This window comes from Streptopelia decaocto, assembly GCF_964273445.1.
Source record: "Streptopelia decaocto genome assembly, chromosome: Z".
Taxonomy (NCBI): domain Eukaryota; kingdom Metazoa; phylum Chordata; class Aves; order Columbiformes; family Columbidae; genus Streptopelia; species Streptopelia decaocto.
This window is the reverse complement of record NC_138657.1, coordinates 18666690-18690715: the sequence shown is the minus strand read 5'-3', so window position 1 is coordinate 18690715 and position 24026 is coordinate 18666690. Positions and strand designations below refer to the sequence as shown.

Genomic DNA, 24026 nt, shown 5'->3' with positions numbered 1-24026 from the left:
ATAAAATGGCATATGATATAAACTGATTTTGCTGAGTGAAAGAAGAAACCTTTATTCTATTAATCTAGACTTTGTAATGCAGGTAGAATCTAGTCTAAGATGCTTAAGCCCAAGAGAAAGCCTTCATTTGCTGCACTGGGAAGAAGGTTAATATTATGAGTACACTGAAATGACCATCTCATGCGAATTTTAGTTTTAGACGTAGGATTGAGAATAGACTTTAGGAAGTGAACCTTCCTGGAGCCCTTTGTTGAGGTGAGTTACTATTTCAGTTCATAGGATCAAAAATCTACAATGATAATTCTGAGACAGAAGCTGTGGAAGAGCCTCTGCTGCCTTTTAGCATGTAATTTGTTTTTGTTTTTCTGGATTGCAAACTTCTGGTCTTTGCTCTTAAACAACTCTATTTTTCCTACAGAGCTTGGATGTTGAATGCTTTCTGCAGTCTTGAAACACAATATTGTGCTTTTATCTGATAATGTTAGAATTTTAAACTCAGAGCTCAATTATAGTCCAAATTATTTGCCATCTTTGCCTTACTAATTACACTATTTCCTTTAGTTCTTAGATTACAAATAAGAGTTCAGATTTAAAGCTAGAAAGCAAAAAGCCAAGAAAAGATCATGTTTCTTTCTGAGGATCTGACAACATTGCACTTATATGTTAATTAATAAGTCTTGGAACTCTGGGTTGTTCATAAAGTCATGTTTTATACAGAAGGAGTTGAGGTTTTCATAATAGCCAAATCATTTCACTAAATAATTTGATTTTTGTAATTTTTTTTTCTCTTAACCAGGATATCTGGAACTTAGAAGTGTAGTAATATAAATAGACATGAATCTGAAACAAAATACCAGAGAGAAAAATTTCACCCAGCTTTCTATCTTTGGAAGATCTCTTTTTATGTCTTAAAAATTCAGGTTTAAAGATCCTCTTGATATTTGAGTAAACAAAGTCTTCTAGGCTAGGAAATGTAGAGGAAGATTTATCATATGTTAAATTTAACAGAAAATGCTACCTAGCTCTTCTTAAACTGAAGTCCATTGATAAACAAAACATCCATTTTTGAATAGTTCTCTTAGGTTATGTCTGGATTTTGAGAATTCCAGAAACTGAAGAAACTTCACAGCACACTTAAGAAATTGAGCAGGTTTTGAGGATATTGTAGACCCAAATTATACAGGAAGTTCTGTATTGGTAACAATGATCTACTGAATATGTAGAGGGTAAAACCGTAGACATTTTGGAGGTATAAGTTAAGATTGGGGTTTTTTTGGGTTTAGTTTACCAAGAACTATGTGTGTTTATGTGTGTGGACAAAGACTGTTTCAAGAGTTTTATTGGAAACTGTGCCTTTACAGTATTTTAATTTGAAATAAGTGTCACTGCATGGTAATTTCTAGAGCTCTCTTTTGGGAGAAGAAAAGAGTAGGGGAAAAAAATCCAAAACAAATAGAGAACTCTTCATGTATCAGTTTTATTGAAGTCAGTAGCACAACTTAATTGACACAGAAGAACAAGGATTTGATATAATGTGTGACTCTTAAATGTATTTACATTTCTAGGTACTCTATATTTGATTTTGAAAGAAATTAAGAAGTAGTGATAGAGTAAGAAGTTAATTGTTAGCTAAATTTGTGTAATGCTTATGGTTCAAAGGTGAGCAACCTTTAAAAGTTGTAGACTTTTAAAAGTAATGGTAATATGAATTAAAATGATGAAAATAGATTGAAGCTGTTGATTCTTTTTGTAGCTACCAATGTAATTGTACAATTAGTAGAATGGGGCAAGTTAGTAGATGTATTTCTCTTAATAAGACAGAATAAAAGTCAAGTTTAACAAAATTATATAACTTACATATATTTCCCTTACCTGCTGGCACTATTTCTGTCTTCTGGGTTTTGCTGGAAATTTTTTTCTTTTTATATAGTGCCAAGATTTTGGTCAAATGAAAGAAAAGCCTAGTTTGCTTTTAAATGTTCTTTTCAGTGCATGTGTTCTCTACTCCTCATTTTTCTATTTTCTTTTTTTTTCCTCTTTTTTCGTCTGTGTGGAGTTCTCTTTTAGTTATAAACTGGCCTTTTGCTGATCATAGGTGGAAATTACATCTGTTTGCAACGACATATGGCCTAAATTATGCAAAATGAGCAACAGAAATTATTTAAGGAGCAGTCAGCAAAAGCATGGGCGACTTTTAGTCTCTGACAACTTTACTGTGCTTGTTTGCTGCATGAGGAGTTGTGCTTTTTCTGAAATAAATGCTTAGTATTTCTATTTTGGGATTTATTTGTATAAAGTGTGAGCTTAAAATAGGCTTTATGAAAAGCTTCATATTCTGCATAGAAAGAAACAAAATGGCTCTGCCCATTAATGAAGTTCACTAGGGTGCCTGTTTGATTTTAGTCAGCTTTGGACCATCTCCTTTCTTGATTGGCATGAATTTGAAGACTTTTTGGTTTGCTTAACCTTTTTTATACTGCCTTTTCTGATTTTGTCATTATACGTGATTTGTTTTGCTTGGAGCATACCAGTAACTGAGATAGAAGGACCAAGTGATAATTGTACCAGATTTTGTCTTCTCTGTTGAAATTAGTGCTTTTCTTAAGAATATTCTCAAACAGTTGCAAGCAATTCAGGTTGTCAGAAATAAAACTTTCAGTCAGTCTTGACAAAGTTGTCTTCTGAATCAAGCTTTGCTGGTTGTAGACTTCACTGTTTTCCTAGCTGTTTGTCATTGCTGTAAGAGCACTGCTGGCAATGAAGGTTTCATGAGTTTGCCCTCATCAGTGCAATACAAGGTCAGCTGGGTCAGCTCAAGCCACTTGCATTGACTTTTTAAACTAACCTGCCCTTTTATTTATGCGATCGGTTAGGTAGGGCGTTTACACCTTTCCTTCTTTCAGTGCTAGTGCTGGAGTGCTAGCATCCAGCTGCCTGGTCGTGTTGACCACCTGGGAATTATAGCATCTTTGTCTGGCACAGCTGTTGCAAGGTGAATGTCTGTCCCCAGCCTTAAAGCACAGCCGAGGAAGTTTGAGATAAAGCGTTTCACTTTGTGATTGCCACAGATTGCCACCACAGGCAGGTTGCTGTTGCTGGTGCTAAGCTAATAGTGTTGTGCCTTGTGGTTGTAACGCAGGGGGGTGTGATCGCAGACAGTTAATGAAAACTCACCTGACAAGGAGTAATTTATCAAGCTGTGGTAACTTGACCACTCTCGGTCATGTGTACATACGAGTCCGCTGTTGAACATCGGGGATATGACTTAAAGATGGCTGGTACCAGTGAAAATATATTTTGGTCTGCAGAGATTTTGTAACCTGGCCAAGGTGAGCAGTGCGCAGTGGTGTGGTGGTGTGCCAGGGAATTGCTATGAGTGGATTGATAGCTGGGAAGGGTCCTGGAATTCAGTGGCTCCATGAAGCGACAGATCTGCCTTTAGCAACACTGTGATCTAGGTTTACTGTCTATTTTTGCTTGAAGTCTTCAGTTTGACTGCAACATTTGTGCTTTCCAAATTTATGGACGTAGTGGATGCATGTTGTAGATTTACATCAAAGAGGTACTTTTCTGAGGTAGTTTTTAACTATGAATATTTTTATTGACAGAATATGCAGTTATAGTGGTGGTTTTCTTGTATGTTTGTTTCTTTGGTTTTTTTCCCTATGTTTGATAGGCTGGTCATACTTACCAACTTAAAATTTCAGCAGAAACAAGTCTAGGAGGTGTAATATTGTGTCAAGAAATATTGATGGTATGTGAGATACAAGATACCAATAGCAGAATAAGTTGCTGCAGAAAAAACATCTGTATAAAACAACCACTGTTAAGGCTGTACATTTGAATTTGGAAAATGTGGTGGCGATGGTGTGAAAATGTTTGTTTAACTCTTTGGGGTCTGGTTTTGATTATGGATTCATGAGTCTTTTAAAAAGCAGAATTATTTACAGCTCTCCTACATTCCTGTAATAATGCTAATGTTGTGTTTCTCTACGCAATTTTATCTAAATGATCTGTTATGCTTCTGATTTTTTGTTGTTAATGTAATATACCTATACTGTCATTTTCTAGGTATTTCAACAGCCTTCTTTAAGTGAGCTAGAGTGTCTTATTGCAGTGCAAAAATCGGAAATTGAACTTTTACAGGAAAAATTAAAGGCGGCAAGTCTTAACCTAGCAGAGTGTAATTTGTATGCTTCAGATACTCTGGAAAGCAACAATATAAGGACTGGAAGAAAGCGTAAGGTAGGATAGTTGTATTGTCTTGTGTATTTGTGTCTAAGTCAGGCTGGTAAAGCCAAACATTTTTGCTCAAGGGTCCAGATAATAATTTTAATATCTGTTGATGCTGCTTATAATTCTGGAAGCTTGTTTGAATGGTTCTTGTGTTATCTGCCAAAGACTTGTTAAAATAGCTGTTGGGAGTAGAAGGTTTTACCTTATTAAATACTGAATAAGGGATTCTTAATTAAATGAAATATTTGAAGGATAAATTCTTTGTAGATTTGTTAAAATGAATATTTATCAGATATTTTGTGGTGTATATTAGAATGACTGTCTTTCCCTGGAAGGAAAGTGAGAGAAATGTAAATGGTTATTATTATGATTTTATAAATGATTCTTTTTTCAAAGTCTTGTTTTTTGAAGTACGATGTGGTATTTTTTCTATGAAGAATGGCAGTAATGTCCTTTTAAAGTTTAAACTTTGAACTTTCTATTGTTCTGTGTAATGCTGGACTGCCTCTTCAGTTATGACTTGCTGTTAATTTTAGGCACAAGGTAACAGTAACATCTATGAAGTATATTTAATGAAATAGATCCATACATAATTCTACAGCTTAAATTGTTTTAATAAATTAGTCAAAGTCATTATGTTTTTCAGTGTGTTCAGCCTCTTCCTCATCTAAAAACTTCTTTTAAATTGTGAGTGTATAGGGTATGGGAAACTTGGAAGAGATTTCTGTAGCAAGGAAGCAAATAGGAACATGCTGCTGTGTGGTGTAAATAGTCTACGAGGGTGAACCACCATATTATGCTTCTTTAGAAGTCTCCTGGTTTTCCCACATTTGATATCTTGTAACATTTTGTTTGAAACCTGTATGTCTTGCTCTTTCTCAATATCCTGCACTGTATGCTATTGTTTGGGAAAAGACATATTTTAGAACATTTGCTTAGGAGTGTGTGGTAGTGCCTCCATGAAAATGTGTGTATAAAGGAGAAAATGCTGCACAGGCAGTGGAGAGAGAAGAATAGAAGGTGAGAAACAGCCCTGCAAACACCAAGGTCAGAGGAGGAAAGGCAGAAGGTGCTCCAGGTGTTGGAGCAGGTATTTCCCTGCAGTGCATGGAGAGAGACCACATGGAGCAGATGTCCACACCACAGCTCATGGAGGAGCTCACACCAGAGCAGAAGGATATTTCCTCATGGAAACTGCAGAGTGTGGACAGGAGTCCATGCTGGAACAAGTTCTTCTGACAAGAACTGTGGCCCATGGAGGCCCCACTCTGGAGCAGGTTTATCCTGAGGACTCCAGCCTCTGGAGAGGCCACACACTGGAGCAAAGGAAAAGTGTGAGGAGGAAAGAGTGGCTGAGAGGAGCTGTAATGGACTGTCTGTAGCCCCTCTGCACTGCTCAGCAGGAGGCAGATGAGTCCGGAGTGAAGGAGTGAAATTGAGCCTGGGAAGCAGCTTAGGGGGGAAGGTGTTGGTTTAATATTTTCGTTATTTCTTACTCCCCAAATCTATTTTAAGTGGCAATAACTTAAATGAATTTTCTCCAATTAGAGTCTGCCCGTGAAGGTAAATGGTAAGCAATCTCAACTTCTTTTTCTCAAGCCATTAACTTTTCCATCCTGTTTTGTCCTTCTGCCCTGGTGAGTGAACCGTTGGGTTGGTTTAACCCACTACAATGTTATTTATTGTTTCCTCAGAATAATGTAAATAAGAGTACTGTGTTTGTCATGGACTGATAACTGTGTCAGGAGTAAAGGAATTACGTCCATTGAGTAAAACTAAATACAAACTTTTAAATGCTTCTGTAGAGGATATTATCCTGTTTTGATATGTAGATCCTAGTCGTGCCCTTTCAGTAATCAGGGTTGTTTGATAGGTGCACTTTTTCACATGTGCACACAGTTACCTATTAAAGGTTTTGGGAACTAAATTGACAGGCTACAAATCCTTTGTATTTAGGCAAGACAGTAAGGAAAATTGTGGAAACTTTCCAGCTTTAGGATCACAAAATACAGATACGAAGTAGAAAAGGTACTATTGCTGTCTTCACTGATTTTCCTTTGCAATGACATATGTTCCCATTACGTTGTTGTTCAGTCTTTTGTGACAAAAAGTATTAATGACAGAAGTTATTAGTGCATGATTTGACAGGAAGAATATGTTGGATATGCAAATCTTATTTTACAATGGTGATCCATTTGGTTTCACAAATACTCTTGTGTTAACCCTTTGTTCCCCCTTATGTGGCTTCCCAGATTGAAAAGGACAAATAAGCAGGAATCACTTCTAATCAGAATGACACTGCTTTGATTACTTTCTGCCTAAAAAAGCCAAACATTTTGATAGATGAAGCAATGGTAGGTATTAAAAAAAAAAAGCAAAATGGGAGCTTGCCACCAGTGTGATAAATTGGGATGTGTGGCCACACAACTGTATGCTTCCACCTATGTTTGGTTCTGCAGAATGCAATGATATGTATATATATATATATATATATATATACATATAGTCTAGTGTTGTTTGTTGTGAGTTGCAGAAATTCAAATCCCATGCCTACAGTCATACTCTCTGAAACAGATGATGTGGTGATTAAAAGCTGTAACACCCACAGTGCAATCTCTGTAGAAGATGGTACAGCTGAGTCCTGTTTTGTATGAAGACTTAGGAGTTAGTTGCTTGGTCTTCCTCGAGCTCTTGTTAGAGCTTACACTTTCACAGAATCACAGAATGTCAGGGATTGGAATGGACCTTGAAAAATCATCTAGTCCAATCCCCCTGCTGGAGCAGGAACACCTAGATGAGGTTACACAGGAATGTGTCCAGGTGGGTTTTGAATGTCTCCAGAGGAGGAGAGTCCACAAGCCCCAGGGGCAGCCTGTTCCAGTGTTCTGTCACCCTCACTGTGAAGAAGTTCCTTCTCAAATTTAAGTGGAACCTCTTGTGTTTCAGTTTGAACCCATTACCCCTTGTCCTATCATTGGTTGTCACCGAGAAGAGCCTGGCTCCATCCTTGTGACACTCACCTTTTATATGTTTATAAACATTCATGAGGTCACCCCTCAGTCTCCTCTTCTCCAAACTAAAGAGACCCAGCTCCCTCAGCCTTTCCTCGTAAAGGAGATGCTCCACTCCTTTGCTTTGTAACTTTGTGGGCTATGTATGATTTCTGTTACCTAATTAAACTGCCATTCATGCCTGGTGGTCGATACAGTAACACTGCCTTAGTTTTTTTCCCAGCTAAGCTTTCCCATTGTATGAAGATGCATGGGAGTTATAATTGCCTTTTATTGATATACTTTCTATAGCATTCCTGTAAGTCTATAATGTCAAGGTATTAAAAGGCATGAGTTAACTAACTTGTAGTATGCATCAAGTTCCTGTTGAAACATCAAGAACTTGCTATTTTACCCCTCCAGAAAACCCACCTGTATCTTGTTAGCCTCTATTTCAGCCTCCACAATGTTTCTGTTACTTCAGCTGATAAAAACCACTAAGATTTCTGCCCACTGTCTTCATTGCTTTATTCTGGAAGACACTGATTTGGTCTGTGTGTGTAGAAAAGCTCTCTGAGACATTTCAGTAAGAACTCCGGCTTTCCTTGTTTGCCTTTTTTTTTTTTTTGACTTGTTATGGGGCTCCTTCTAACATAGGACCTGTTGAATTCGAGCATGTGACTCTTTTCAGCTTTGTCCCCTGGTGTCCTTCATGGTGCAGGCGGGTAACAGTAGGTTGTTAAGAAAGAGGCACCTCTTCTTTTTTTGCTTCCTGTACCTGTTAACAGTTAATGTGTGTCACATTCACTTACCAGCTACTTCGTTAAAATAAATCTTGTGTCACAAAGTTTCAAATCTATTAATATTACAAGGTCTGTTTATCTGTTTTTTACTGTTTGGCTTAGTTTTTTGTGAATGTGTTTTAGGATCATTTGATGAAAAATCTTCTGTTGTTACCCTTTACTGACTTGGATTAACATTCTTTGCTCATAAACCTGGAACTTTCTTACTCCTAAACATTCAGGAAATGAAACGTTTAACGCATTACAATTTAATACAGGTATGTCTAAATTTACTTTAGAATTTTAGCACCGAATTAAAAATTAAATCCCAAACCTGGCAGCAGCCAAGTTCGCAGTTGTGAGAAGGGTGTTACAGATGCCATCTTCCAAACGGAGTTTTGTAGCAGCCCCAGGCAATCAAATTACAGTGTATTTTACTATATAGTCTTTTCTATCTTGGTAGGAAAATCAAACTATTTGCCTTCTTAACAAAGATTGCTTTCAGACTACCTATGTGCAGCTGTAAAGCGCAGACACAGCCCCTTCTCTCCACAGACCTCTAGTCTGATCACTAAACAGGTAAAAACATATTGAAACAATAGATTGTTTCTTAGTGCACATCATCAGTCCCACCTGTTCTCACAGGGAATTGTTTCCAAGTCCATCAATAGTTAGAATTTTTCTCTGTTGTTTTTCTGTACCTTGCCTCTGTGAAGAAGATTCACAGTGCAATCCTGAGTAGCTATATATGAAGTCTATGTATGTATCTATACATATATATATATATATAAATATGAATAAAAAACATTGTGTACTCATTGTATCTGATCACCTTTGATTAAAGGAGCAAGACTGAATTTTGTATTTTTCTGTATTTTTTTTCCTTTTTCTCCATTCCACTGTAGAGTCTCTCTTAGTTACTCATAGCAGTCTGGTACTGGTTGATCCACTTTCCTTGGTTGTCCTTCTCTTTGGCAAAAAATGCAGTGCTTTGGCCTTTTATTCCCAATTTCAGGATTTCATATATTTTCCAAGTCTTTGTATACAAGCATGATGTTTAACTAGGAAACACTTGTTGAAAAATAACACATTCTAGATTTTTAAGAAAAAAATAGTATGGACATGCAATAATTACGAAATGTGGATGATGAGAGTTTTATTTATGTCTAGGTTTTAATCAAGAAATCTGGGAGTTTGAATATGAGTAGATTGGATTATTAGAAATATTATTAGAAAAAAAATAATCATACTATTTCAAAGAAATCACTTAGTACAATGTTATACTGACAATATAAAACCATAAATTTGGAAATAATGTTATAAATGTTCATTAAAACTTTCTTCCAGTTTCTCCTGTTATGTAAAGGAACTGACAGGAAAATGAAAATATGTCCACTTGACATTCAGATTTTAAATGTACTAAAAAGTACTAAATGTACCTTTAGTTTGGGTTTGGTGGTGTGTTGTTTTTTGTTTGTTTTGTTTTGGTTTTTTGTTTTGTTTTGTTTTGTTTTTTTCCCCATATCATTCAGGCACTTTTCATAAGCAAACCCAAAACCACCCTGGCAATATTTAAGTTCTTAAATGTGTGATATTATTATTTTCTGATATTTCGCAGTATTTTTTTTCCTCGTTTTTGGAAACCCCTATGATATAAAGTGAAAGTGTGGTATACGGTGTCTTGTAAACATGTAGTACTGGAAGGTAATGGTCAAAGAAAAAAGATACCAGTTGCTAGTTAAGATTTTCTTTAAGGTTAAATTAATTTAATGAAATAGGAAAAGTGTTGAGATATGTAGTATTCAAGAAGACTTTGTCCTGAATTCCTTTTGTTGTAAATCAGTCATTTTACAGTGAAAATGGCAGCATGCAACAACAATAATTACAACTGATCTTTAGTTTTTGTTTGAGTTTATGTGTTTATGCAATAGCATTTTGCCTTATTGGTATTGTGTGTTCATATTTCTCTGTCCTTAACCAAAGTTATTCAGAAAATCAGAAAGTCTAATTTGATGAGGTCTTTTTTCCTTTGCCATAAGGACATATGACATAGAATGAACAAGAAAGCTGCCCAGTTTAAGTGTTACTTTCGCATATTCTTTTTCCAGATTGCTATATGAAGCTGTACATAATATAAACACATATTCTTGTCTCTAGTTAGTCACATTATAGTTAATGACCATATGGTCATTACGGTATAAGATCTACTGTCTGTTGTATTTATATTCCTCAAGCATATTGTTCCTTCAACTTCACAGTGTGTTAAACTATTTCAAAGGGAAAAAAATCCTTTCCCTCTTGTTTCTGGTTGTCCTATCAAGTGTAACCTTGGACCCTTATAGAGCAATTAGACCAGCCTCTATCCCCTCCTTTGTAATGAGGTTTCTTGCATTTCTGAGTCTATAACCCTTTAGTCTTCCCTAATGGGACATCATTATTCTGAAAGAAACAATGTAAATGTAAATGAATATTCTCATTAACGAGTCACAGAGAAACCTTTAGTGGTAGCGCTGTGGTAATTCTGCTTGTTATTTCTCTGGTATTCCATGCAGATTTTTTTTTTTTTTTATAATTCATTATTAGTATTCAAAATTACTTCTTCTTTAATTCTGCATGTCTTTCATAATCCGGTGTTCCAACTAGTTCAACCATGTCCTTGTTTTATTCTCCAGGAGCCACCTGTGAAACGTTCAAGGTCTCTGTCCCCAAAGAGCTCTTTTAGAGAGTCAGAGGAGCTAAGGAAGCTTAAAATAGCTGAAAATAGGAAGATTGAAAACTTACAGAAGACACTACAGCTAAAGGTGAACATTAAAAAATAAAAATAAAAAGCCTCCAGCTATAAGCTTGTATAGATGAAGATATACCAAAATAAACAGACATTTTAAAAATGCAAAAAGTACATATTGTTATGACCTGTAAGTGTATTAGCATAAGACAGCACTCTCCATTAGTTTACCTTTTTCCTTTACTGTTAGGAATCTTGTATTGGTACTTCTGTGGTCCTATGGAAGTTTAATTCAAGTGGTCATCAATAATACTTGTTAAATACATTTTCAAAATTTTTTGTCTGAGAATATATATTCTGAGAAATTCGTGTATTCATGTAGAAAGAAAGTGAAGCAGAAACTACAAAGAAATTGTTTTTCTGTACAGTGAAGCCAGTATTTTAAAATGCTGAAGTCGATTACTTGGAACAGATATACCCCTTGTACTTCTAGAAGTTATGGCTCAGAAGTTGTTCCTCCAGCAAATACTGTAAAAAAAAAAAAAAAAAAAAAGCTCAATAAAAACCATCCCCCCGCAAGCTTTGGTAGAAAAGCTTAACTGAGCATGTATTGCAATTTCCCATTTTGTCCCTGTTTTATAGATTTTTTGTTTGTTTGCTTATTTATTTCAAAAATAGTGCCTTTAGAATGACCCATTGGTTTCAAATTACACCTCAGAATGCAAAACCCAATCCTGAGTTGTATTTTCCAAAACATTTACAATTCCTTCTATTCTCTGCTCTTCTCTTTTCCTCTCCCTTGTCTTTTATTTTTTCTTTTATTTCTTTTTAAAAATATATATATATATTTCATTTTTCTTATTTTTAGTTTTAATTTTCTTATTATTTTTCTTTTTTTTGCTGTTGTTGTTGCTTATGTTAGTTCAGAGTTATGAAATTTTAAAAATATATTCAGTATATGTAGCCTAAAGCAGAACTGGTTACATTGAACATGCTGTGAGAAATTAAGTGAAAGAAATTGGGGAACCATACAAACCACTGTCCTGAGCTCCTGCCTCATGCAAAAAGACACTCATGTGATAAGTCAGATTTAGAAAAGATGTGAGTAGGGATTGTATTTTGGCATAAAGGCAAAAGCTTATCACCCTGTATATTTGACAGAGTTTGTTGTGTTGTCTTAACACACACAGAGTGTATGAACAGGAAAGAAGATTTAGATTTAAAATTTAGTCTTACAGCCCATCTTGCTTCTTGTTCATGGGAGTAAGAAGATTAATTTTTTGATTTGTTTTTTTCTCTCTATTGAGAAATCTAAGGCACGTCCTGCCAGCTTTACCTGAGAACTGGCCTTTGGCAGGCCTTCTGTTTGTTACTTTTAGTTGGCTTGCCAGGCACTGATGCTACAGATTATTCTGGCACTGTGGACCACAGCTGCTCTGCCCTTGGCAGCAAAGCTCGCACATCACTGTGTCTGGTTCTTGTCTTACATGATAGAGAGTTCCACATTTCTTTGTGTTTTCTTCTGGAAAGAGAAGTGAAGAGAAGCACTCTGATTTTCTAAGCAGATACAGATTCTGCATGACCTCATAATTTTTACCATTCGCCATACTGCCTTTGTAATTTCTTCCATTTCATCTTAAAAGCATATTTTAACAACCTATGCAGCTTTATTATGTTGCAAGAGTGGGATCTCTATCTATTACAGCTGTTAATCCATGAGGTCTTTAAGAGTTAAGACTTATATCTCCCCTTGAAACTGAATATATGAACTCCTTGCGTTTTCTCTAGGAAAGCTACTATTCTTCTTTTGCAGAATGCTTTAATTGCTTGAAAAGACGCTGTAGAGGACCAGGTCAACATATTAAACGCTGTTGTGGCACTACTTTCAAAATTCAATGAGGCTATTGCCAGCATGACAGCGAACTCAGCTATCATAACACTAATGTCAGAATAATTCTGTTGGTATTGTACAATGCATGTGGTCAACATTTTCATAACTGGCACTTGCATTATTGCATCCTCAAACAAAGTGTTTGCTATATGATTACTTGAAATATACTTGCTCAGAAAAATGCTTGCTCTATCAATGAATGTACTGATGATACATATTCTGAAGGTGAAATTGTGACTTTATCCATCAGTCCTTTTGCAAAATTGGCAACAATTTTGAAATAATAATAATAAAAAGAACACCTTTTATAAGGGATTTTCAGGAACAGGAATATTTGGTGCCCCAGTTGGTATTACAAAGGCACAGAAAAGGGCTATTGTCCACAGCTGACTCATTTTTGGCCAAGGAATGTTAACTCTTACGGTCTTTATTTCTAATAAAAATAGGGTAGTCATGTTAATTCAGAATATCTGTAGTTTTGGTACAGAATTGGCTTCATTTCTGCGGTCCAGGACATACTAAAAAGTGTCAGAACATGCCAGATAGTACTCTAGTTTAGAAAACAGAATATCAACGTAAATAAGGGCATTTTAGTGATTTTTGGATAACAAATTATCAAGCTGCTATTTAAAATCGTCCAAAGCATAAGTACATCAATCTACTGTTGGTCTTTAAGAAGTGGGCAGGAGCTTGGTTGCTGAGAGTTAGATATTTGATGTGAACTAAGAATATGTTCTCTTCTCCTATATTATGTTTCTAGAACCATGATCCCTGGTGTAGCCTAGAGGAGATCTTCCTGTCTTTAACTGGAAAGTTTTCAAAAGCAATAGGGGATCTTTGCTTCAAATTTGCTCATCCTTTTTGTTTAAACTTCTAACATTTTGGAGAGAATTGGAACTAGAATACGTAGATCAGTCCTTAGGGCCACCTTGATACTTCTTTATGTGAGTGAGTGCACACCATTATATTTAGTTTAGATATCATATATAGTCCTGTTCCATGTATGCTGTTCAGATGCTGAAAATATGTTAATATTGTGGCATTTCAACATAGCTACTTGTGGAAAAAGCTATTTTTGTGTTGGTTCGGTTCCTCACCTCTTGTGAGCCTGAGAAGAGTAGTCAACAAATTGAATCAGTATATTTTTTTTAGTTCCATTGTAGTTCAATTTTTACTGTAACAGAAGTTGTTACAGATCAATTTCAACAAAATTTTAAGGGATTGAGTAGAATATTTTGGCTTGTGTGAGCTGCCTGCAAATAGCAAAATGGCTTTTTGGTGAGCAGTTGGATTTTTCCTTGTGCAAACTGGACTCTGTCTTTCGCTATTGCATGGGAAGTACTATGGAATGACAGTGGAGAGCTGGAGAATAATCTGGAGATACATCACTGCTAGAGGTGGTTGTTCATTCCCATTCTGTCAATATATAGAAAAAGGTACACAAGACTATGCAACTATTAAAAATAATAACATAATCAGTGAGAGGTGGAACTAACTGAGATTATGGAATTTACAGTATGAATATAAAGTTCTGATATAATAATTTAATAAATTTAATAAAGTGTCCAAAAAAACCATGCAGCTAATTTCAGGGAAGTACAGTTACTTAGAAGGCACTTAGAAGAACTTCGCTGAAAGGAAAAATCACTAAAGGAGAACTGGTCTTGTTTTTAACAAACCCAGGACATTTAATAATTTAATAAAAGAGAGTGATTAGGACAGTTAATTGCTTAATTTCTATTTCTGTGAGAGCAGAGCAACTGATAAGGGAAGGGAATAACTGTAACAGAATGGACAATGTAACAGGTAAGCAATAATAAAACATGTAGATTCATAAACAGGAAAGGCCAAATTCTACACTTGGTTGCATCTCTGAAAGGACATTGACAGCTACAAAATTCTGAGGATTTATGGTGAAGAGATTATTTTACAGAGCTTGCCAGACTTGATCAGTGCTCACTAGCAATATCAGACAATCTCAGAATAATGATTTCGTGAACTTCTCTTGAAAACACAGCATTTGTAATTGAACTCTTATAAAAATTTCCTGTTCTAGTGTCAAGAAAGCTTGGTAATTGTGTCTGTGTCATTTGTCACAAATATATCCTATTATTTTTGTGATTGTTTTTAATATCATTCTAGTATTTAAGAGCTACTCAAAACCAGTCAAGAGTACTTTTTAAGCAATTCTAAATTTATAAATGTATCTGGCTTAGAGGTTGTTTTAGAAAAAAAAAACCCACCACTTTGGAAATGTATTTAATGGTAAACTCACTTTGGTACCTGCTTATTCCTAAATCTGCTTTGTGTGTTGGCTGAGTCTCTTCTAGAAAAGTTCTGAAATTTTATATATATTAGTACCTAAAATTTTAGCTGGCATCTTTCAGCTTTGTTTATGTGTCATGAAAGCTAGGCTGCATCTTAGAAGCCAACCTTAGTCTAGGTACTTTGTAGTTGGCACTATTGTAGAAACTCTTGCCATGTTGTTTTCAGTGGGCCTTAATTTTTATTACTTACAGCGCTGACTGTTGGTGTATCTTATTGATTGACTAATGCAGAAAAGCTCTTGTTGCATATAAGCTAGAATGCATGCAAATAAAGTATTGTGATTTACTTAGAGATCAAGGAACATGTTCTGTAGCTGCTCGACAAGCAGAGCTCCCATTGAGCTGACAATGAAGCACTGAGGGCAAATTTTACTACCAGATAGTGTCTGGTGAATTCTTTACTGCCGTGTGCAAGAATTTGGCTTGCTTTATACTGCGGAATGTTCTACTCAATGTTAATTTTTTTTCAGAGCAGTATTGTCACTTAGGAAACCCTTTTTCTGAAATTGCATGACATTATCCTGTAATATAAATCAAGGTATATCTTAATTTCATTCTGTAAAAAGAGACTACTTTTTTCATGTGGTTTTGATTATATAAAGCTATTGCAAATTTTGTTTTTATTTCCTGCTTGTTACATAACTAGAGGACAAAGGCTGGGTGTTGCAGGTTTTTATGTATTTACAGAAATAAACTAGTATCTGAGGAAATCCTGAAGCCATTTAAAATTATTTTTTTTAATATGGACCTCAGGGTGGCCAGTGTTTCCCTTGAAAATACATAGATTAGTTTTCCATGGAGAAGAAAAAAATTTAAAAAAGAAAAAAAAAAAGTTTGGAGGAAAAGACAGTGCAAACAATCCTTTTTCAGCCTGTGTAGGTGTATTAGGCCAATGCATTCACAAGATGAAAACTGACATTTTGGTAGTAATTTTTTTAAAACTTCTCGGCAACATGAAAAAAAATTCAAGTAATTTTTCTCAAATTACCAAAATTTGCCAAAGTAAGAATAAGAAAAATTTGACCTCAGGGATTGTGATTCCTCATATTTCTACTTAGAGTTCTGAGGCTCTTAAGAGTTACTTGAGCAGAGCTTTAGTTTCATGTGATCTGTGTGAAAGTCTCTTACATTATGCCCAACTTTAATTTTGTTTTTCTGGTGCTATACAGACTCGAGAAACTGATGAGCTAAGAGCAGCCCATGAAAAATGCAAAGAGAGGCTGCAGATGTTACAGACCAACTACAGAGCACTAAAAGAGCAATTAAAGCAGTGGGAAGAGGGCGATAGCAGGTAAGTTACGTAGCTCATTAAAAACATTTCCCTTACACAAGAAATCTGAACAGAAGTATTATACAGGTATTCAAAAGAGAATTTGATTTGAAGGAAGAAGCCACTATGTGGTGATCAAGACTTCATCCTTTGTTGAAGCAGAATACATGGTATACCCCTATATGAGAAAAATTACAATTGAAATCAAGAATAAAATGCATTGAGCTGACACCTTGACTTATTTTATTTAGGATCTCATTTTGAGCCAGAGTACTGGACAAAGGTCTGCCAGGGCTGCTTATTTATGCTTGTCTAATTCCCCAGTCAATTAATTTGTTGACTGTGTATGTTTTTATTTTTCAATAATAGAACAATTGCTCCTTATGTTTCAAATAGTTTTAAAAATAATTTTATTCATTAAACAATATAGAAATAACAGCCTCTTGAATGTTTAGTGATTCAAACATTAACTGAAGCTGATTTTAAAATCCTCTTCTTAAGAGGGGAAATAAAGAGTATGTGCATGAAAGGCTGGGTGTTTTCATCTGTTAAATGATTATAAAGTGAATTATTTCTGAACATTCTATGAAAATATTGCAGTAATATATCTTGATAAATGGAAAGAAGAAAGACTCTACCACATAAAAATTTAAATGGTGAATGTTCTCTGTCTAATTCTGCCTTAAATTCTATACAGACACTGAAAAATATATGCAGAAATTATTTTTTTTCTTTTTAAAGCCCTTAGTGGAGAGTTAGAATTTTTTGTAAACATACACATTTGGAGATGCGAAGACATTTCATATCAGTTCAGGTATCAGACACTGCTAAGATTTTCAGGTTGCAAGCAAGTAATTTGAGCAGGTCCTTGTGTCCTGTTGGCTTTAGTACTTCAGCGTGCACCTACAGTTCAGTAAATACATACGTGTTTTACTTAAAACAATTCTTTTTTGTAATTAGAGCAATACTGACTAATCTTGACAGAAACTTTGTAACTCTTTGTGCCTGCAAAGAGAATAATGGAAATTGCTGCAAAGCTGCTCGCTGTTCAGAGTCCCGGGTGACATAAAGGGTCCTACTGTGAATGATAAATTGTCCCTCATATATAAGTGATGCTTTGGCCTACCTGAGTAGATTAACATAACTCTGGCATATCTGTAACAAGAGTTTGTCTTTTTAAAAAGAAAAAAAGAAAATGTGGATGAAAATAATGGTAAGGTACAGATCTACTACATTCATTGATAGGACAGGAAGACTTTTTTAATTATCCAAGTATAAATAACAAATAGTTTTGTTTAAATTAGGATGAAAGGTTTTGCTTATTTAGGAAAAGCATGGATGATTTTGTCTTCCAACTCACTATTTTAAATTCAGTGCAAGGTGCAAACAACTGAAACCTATTGGATTATAGTTAATTTATGCAATGAAATGTTTTAATTCGGTATCTAAGCTAAGTAGGCATTCATGGACCACAAAGAGGCCAATGCAGAAAACATACAAAAGTTTCACCTGCCTAAAGTGAAGCACTGAGTGTTCTGGTTCTGATAGTTTAAAAAAAAAAAAAGGAAGAAGAGCAAAAGAGAGTCAAAACCAACTTCTATTTCTTTTTAAAATAAATGGGACCAGCTTGTGTCCTGATAGGAATATATTTGGGAAAAGTAGGTATTGGGGAAGGTACAATACTAAATATTTTTTTGTTCATCTGATTTTTTCATCTATAAATAAGATGACCTGAAAATTACAGAGTTTTGATCGTTTTTTGTCATCACAACAGAATTGTATGAGGCCGCCATACAATATCGCTTTTAAAGGGGTTTGGTTTTCCTTTTGAATGTGCTTAAACAAAGGAAAATGCCCAATGCAGAAATGAAAATGTAAACAGTTATACCATATATTGTTATTTCAGCATCTCCAAAAGCTTTCTATCACTGGTGTAATGTAAATTGTGCACTAAGAACTCAGTATCAGTTACTTATGTGGCACTTCTGATCCTCTGTAAGTGACAAAGGGCACCATTCTTTCTAATTCTTCATGGATTAGAATCTGTTATCGAGATGGCAGCTGATGGGACCAAATCCACCTGTCAAGGTACATACAACTTTCACTGACATACGTGACTGCAAAGATGATGGGGGCCTTATGAGGCTACCACATTCTCTGAGAGTTTATTTCTATACCCAGTAGGAATTTAAATTGCAGAGACTTTAAAATTCATTTTATAAACAATTTTAATACAATTTTTATGTTTTCCATTACTAAAATGCATAAAAACATTTTAATGCCAGAAAAACTGTGAAATATTTTTATTTTCTTTTTCTGTGTGTCTAAATTCAATATGCTTTTTCCTGATACATCATCTTATCCATAGGTAGCTTATTCTTTCATTAGATAGTAGACCAACAGTTTGATTTAGAGTGGGCATCAGTGCATCTTCCAGATTGGTTTGCAGGGGTATTAGGGGAGCTGATGGCTCTCCTGTTTCTTTGCAAGAGATGATTTCACCTTCTGGTTTCTCATACCAGTATCATAAGGAGTGGTGAGAGAATGAATGTGGGTGACACTGCTCTGTTGCGTGTAAATTGAGAGCCATGGTGCCATACTAGCACTATTTCTGTCTGAAAGTTCGTAACTGAACTTTTCCATTATAACATATTTAAGGGTTTGAGCGTCACAGAATGTATACATCATACAATATAGATGCTGTAGTTTAAAATCCGTATTTTCTGAAAGCAAGGGTGCTTTTATTCTTGTGGTCTTAAAACATGTAGATACTTGAAAACAGACAACTCTTTTTACTCGTAAACAGGATTGAAAGTGGTAAAAGCAGATGCCAGCCTGCAGACCTGCGTCAGCTTTGTCCAGAGGATTCTGATGCTATGTGGAATAAACTGGCTTTTTTCAAAAGCGAACACAAAAAGCTACTGATTGAAAAGTGAGTTTGTTTCTTAAATGGTGTTTACATAAAGAAGCATGCATTTTTTCTTTTTTCTGAAGGTAGTACTTTGCAGGCCACATAAGAGGAATTCCTTGCAAAATTCCAAGATAAAACCATCTTCTACCAAAAGCAGTAAAGAAAAACATCAGCTCTTTTTTTTTCTTCTTCTTTTTTTTTTTTTTTTTCCTTTTAAATCAGTGACAAGTTACAAGTTTGCTAGCACTAACAGAAACTGTATTCCATGATCTAGGGATTGTGTTAATTAATGTGGCTCTCATCTGTTGGAGGTGTCGCTCTTCATTAGCCTGTATTTTACACACTGCCGTGCTTCATTTTTGGAATGAGGTGGTGAGGGGATAACCTAGCCAGCCATCCTTGTTTGATCTCTGTGATACATACGCAATGCAGAATGCCTCAGCTCTCTTGGTTCCCTGCCCTGTCCTGCTAATCCCAGCTGAGCTCATTATGGTGTAGCCTTGCTGCTACTCCTGGAGCCAGAGCTGTCCAAGCTAATTACTGGTAGCAGCAGAGCTGCCTGTTAAGGGTCTGGTGTGGATCTGCTAACATGGTCCTTGGTAGTGACCTGCAAAAAGCTCAAGGGAGTTGCTCTCTTTCTTGCTGTGCACAGCCTGTCCTTTGGGTTTAGTGCTGATCCCTTCACGCAGCTCTTTTAGCTGTAGTAAGTGTAAAACTTGGTGAAGGAAACTCTTACTTTAGAAAATATACAGTTTGCTGCTTTGATCTCATAATTCATAGGCTATTATACTCAGTCAGGCAAAGTAAGAAAATGTCCTTTTATACTAGACAAAGGAAGTTAGTGTGGTATAATTAGCCCTTTGCTGGTATTTAACACTTTCTGTAAGTCAAGTTGATTTTTTTTTTTAATTTGAGAACCAAGAAGTTGTAGAAACTTTTCTTCAGACTTTATTTTTGTCAGCATTAAGTTAAAATTAAAACAGAAAATACGTTTTTCCAATGGGTCCCAATTTAGCCTGATTTTGTGGAAGTACCGTGAAGGCTGTTATCACAGAACTACAACAGCAGCAAACGGTTTTGTAGTGTGTAGTTGTGTTTCCCATAAGCTGCTTTAGTGTGTTACATACAATAGTGTCAGTATTTGGTTGCGTGCAGTATTCTTACATCCACCAGTTACAATTGTGTGCCTGTTCTTGTCACTTCATCGTCACATCTTTGTTTGCTGTTTTGAAATGATCACAACAAATTATCACATGTGTTTCTTATGTTTATTTTGATTTTAATGTAGGAAAGAACACTTTCTTGCTAACATGTAATTGCAGTTGTAATTCTCCCTCCGTCACTAATCAACACATGCACCACAGGCAACAGCAACTCAGGAGCAATAACATAAGCCTCTCCTTTTCACACAAAGCCATGAAAGAGAGATTGCTTATTTATTGTGCACACCCTGAAGGCTGGTACAGTTGGACTGTTTTCCTAGAGCTCCTGTGCAGTCACGTTTATGGGGAATGCACTTATGCCAAGCACATTGCAGACTAGTGGCCTTGACTAGATTGTGGTGAAGTGGCATCAGCAAATGGTTGAACTCTTTGAAATACAGAATTTTTAAGTCAAAATTAGTTCTTAAAATTCTGTATAGTACTTCATAAGAAGCCAGTGCACCACTGTGATCATTAAGGTGAACTCCTTGTGTGGCTTTAGGTGCTTTTTGCTTCTTGTGGGCCATGTAGCTTACTGTTAGCTGGAAGTAAGGAAAGTGTACTTAACACCTGTGTTTTTTTTATATCTGCCTTCGATGTCTGTCTCTAATAATGACTGTCTTTAATTTGTTGAAGCAAATCAACAAGACCTGAGCTAATTTTCTTAAGAAAGGCAATACTAAATTTAGTATACTTTTTAGATCTGTGAATAGGGCTTCTTTATATTGTATGTTTTATTGGGTTTGTGTGGCAAAGTTTTGGTAGTGGGGGAGCTACAGGGGTGGCTTCTGTGAGAAGCTGCCATAAGCTTCACCCCATGTCCGACAGAGCCAGTGGCAGCTGGCTCCAAGCTGGACCCACTACTGGCCAGGGCTGAGCCATTCAGTGATGGTGTTAGCGCCTCCAGGATAACATATTTAAGAGGGGGAAAAAAACGGCTGTGCAACAGCAGCTAGGGAGAGGAGTGACAATCTGTGAGAGAGACAACTCTGCAGACACCAAGGTCAGTGAAGAAGTGGGGCAGGAAGAGCCCCAGGTGGTGGAGCAGAGATTCCCCTGCAGCCCACGGTGCAGACCATGGTCAGGCCGGCTGTCCCCCTGCAGCCCATGGAGGTCCATGGTGGAGCAGAGACCAACTTGTAACCTGTGGAGGACCCCATGTCAGCACAGGTGGATGCCTGAAGGAGTCTGTGACCCCGTCGGAAGCACTTAATGTGTGATTTTACAAGCAGTGTAAGTAAATCAGGTTAGCCCATAGTCTTTGTGGATGCACTTAATTTGATAGACATACTGATTTTTAGCTTACGTTGATTTAAAACACCTATAAGCCAAATCCAACACAGCATTGCCTATAGAATAGTGTCTGTGTAGAGATTTGATTTTGGTTTAAATCTGTTTTAACTTCAAATATGTGTAATTTCTGTCTATGACTAGGCCAGACAGTGAATGTTAGGAACACAGGATTGTTTGTTTTACATGTAAGGAAGATTATCTTTCCTTCCCGCCTTCCTTTCCTCTCTCCCTCCCTTCTTTCAAGGGGTAGAACTATGATGTAAAATGTCTATAACTTGCACATATATTGTTCTGAAAATAGATGAATAATAAAGTAAGTATGGGGTAAAACCAAGGAAACCCCATTGATGCATGGCCCAGTAATAGAGTCATTACCAATATTAGCACACTGTAAACAATTAGTTTGTAAGTTATGAAGTCTGGTTTAAGTCAGGAAAAACTGAAGTTGCTTGGCAAGTCATTTGTTCCAGTGGTCCCTAATTCCAAATCCTGTTAAAGCTGGTGGAAAGACTTTGTGTCAGCCACTACTTTGTCAGGTCTTTTATAAAGTTTTCCTCTCCTCACAGGGAGGGATTGCTTTGATGTTCATGTAAGCTATTAAACACTGTGCACCTTCCAAGCTGGACACTAACACACAAACAAATACACAGTGTAGGCCTTATGTTAATCACTTATTTTTTTAAAATGTACAAAGTTTTCTGTTTTCATGAAGTTCAGAATACTTGATGTCAGAGTTATTTTTTGGAGAATGTTGATGGATAACGCACAGCATTGCTACCATGATGTCCAAATACCACAGTATTTTTTTTTCCTCTGTTACACTCAGTAGCTATGTTGTGTACCAAATTCATTTGAAATGAATTGCATTCATGCTACATCAGTGTTTAAAAGTGTCACCTACAGAGTGTGGGCCTTCTGACAGATGTACTACTTTTGTAATCTTTCTGTTCTTCAGTTTTAGGAGTGCTGGGACATAGCAGGCTTCTTACTGCAAAATATGTAAATCTAATAGCTCAAGGCTCTTCTTTACTTTTCACTGATATTAGTAATTTTATACTGCAGAGCCAAATATTGTGAAAATAATGACGCATTCGTTTAGGCTTTGGATGGATAAAAAGCTTGCTAAATCTGAAATACCACCTTTTGTTTTGCTGAAAGCGGTTGCAGCCTAGATCTGCAGCTGGTGTTGGGAGGTTCTGACAAAGGCGCATGTTCACTGGCTGGACTGGACGTTGCTCAGTGGAAATGACAGCCGGGCTAAGTGAGAGAATGTGGCACACTGCAGTACAAATAATTTAAAATGTAAGAAAACAGAAGCATGCGTTTTACTACAGTGTGCAATTTTTAAAATTAGTTTTTAAAGGACCCAAGTCAGAACTGTAAAAGCAGTGATGGAACAAAAAAATTTTCTTAATATTCATGCAATGGAGTCCTCACCCTATGTGCTTCTGTGAATTACGTTGATTACACTGGTACCCCAGTTGTGGCCCTTTAGGTTGGATAATTTCTGAACTGACTACAAGTAAAGACTGTTTATGAGGCTATTCTGTTGGTGTTGTTAGAAAGGAATGAAAAAATTAAAATTAAAATAATCAGCAAAATTCACACAACGTAATGTGTTTGGTTTTTTTAAACAACTTTTGGTCAGTCAGCTGGGCTTTTTGCTACAGTAAAACAAATAAAAAATTACTAAACGGTAGATAAATTTTAGGTGTGTGTTTTGTCACGGTTTAACCTGAGCTAGCAATATAGCCACGATAGGTACTCACTCACTTCCCCCTTCCCACCCCTGAACAGGGGTGAAAATCGAAAGGGAAGGGAGAAACCTGTGGATTGAGATAAACACGATTTAATAAAACACAATAAAAATAATATGCTACTACTAAAAATAATATATATAAAATGTAAATAGAATATAGAATAAGAGATAATGCATTTCCTCACTAACTCTGTCCATGCTGAGCAGCCAGTCCCAGGAAGCAGCACCTGGTCCTGAACAGCCGATCCCAGAGAGAGAAAAAGAAAAAGGCCTCGGCTGCCAGACAATAGTTAAAAGCATTAACTCTGTCCCTGTCTGTTATTTTCTTGTTTTCAAACTTAATGCAAACAAGGACCATGCCGGCTGCAAAAAAGAAAGGTTTCTAACTCCATGAAGAAAATTAACTCACTTTCAGTCAAACCAGCAGAGGTTTCTACCACCTTTTTGAAAGCTAAATGTTATGCTGCATGTTGAAACTGTTTTTGTCACTACTCACTAGTGCATCTTTGGGTTTTGAGTGACTATTAATTTGAAATATACCTCAAAACTCTTTCTTGACAACTATGACACTGTTCACTTTTTATTACGTGAACAGACATTGGATTGGTGTGGGGGGAGTTGCTTTTATCCTTTTTCGCTC

At 36.1% G+C, this 24026-nt stretch overlaps 1 protein-coding gene across 6 annotated transcripts in view; it reads left to right on the top strand.

The window, feature by feature from the left end:
- CNTLN (centlein) overlaps positions 1-24026 on the top strand; it is a 192648-nt gene that overhangs the window by 83120 nt on the left and 85502 nt on the right. For 3 of the 6 annotated variants that reach the window (XM_082075481.1, XM_082075482.1, XM_082075483.1), the window contains 4 exons: positions 4072-4245; positions 10681-10809; positions 16121-16242; positions 19028-19153. In XM_082075481.1, the coding sequence (XP_081931607.1) occupies positions 4072-4245; positions 10681-10809; positions 16121-16242; positions 19028-19153 (551 nt within the window). The remainder of the gene's footprint in view (positions 1-4071; positions 4246-10680; positions 10810-16120; positions 16243-19027; positions 19154-24026) is intronic. The other 3 variants (XM_082075485.1, XM_082075484.1, XM_082075486.1) reach the window with 3 other exon arrangements.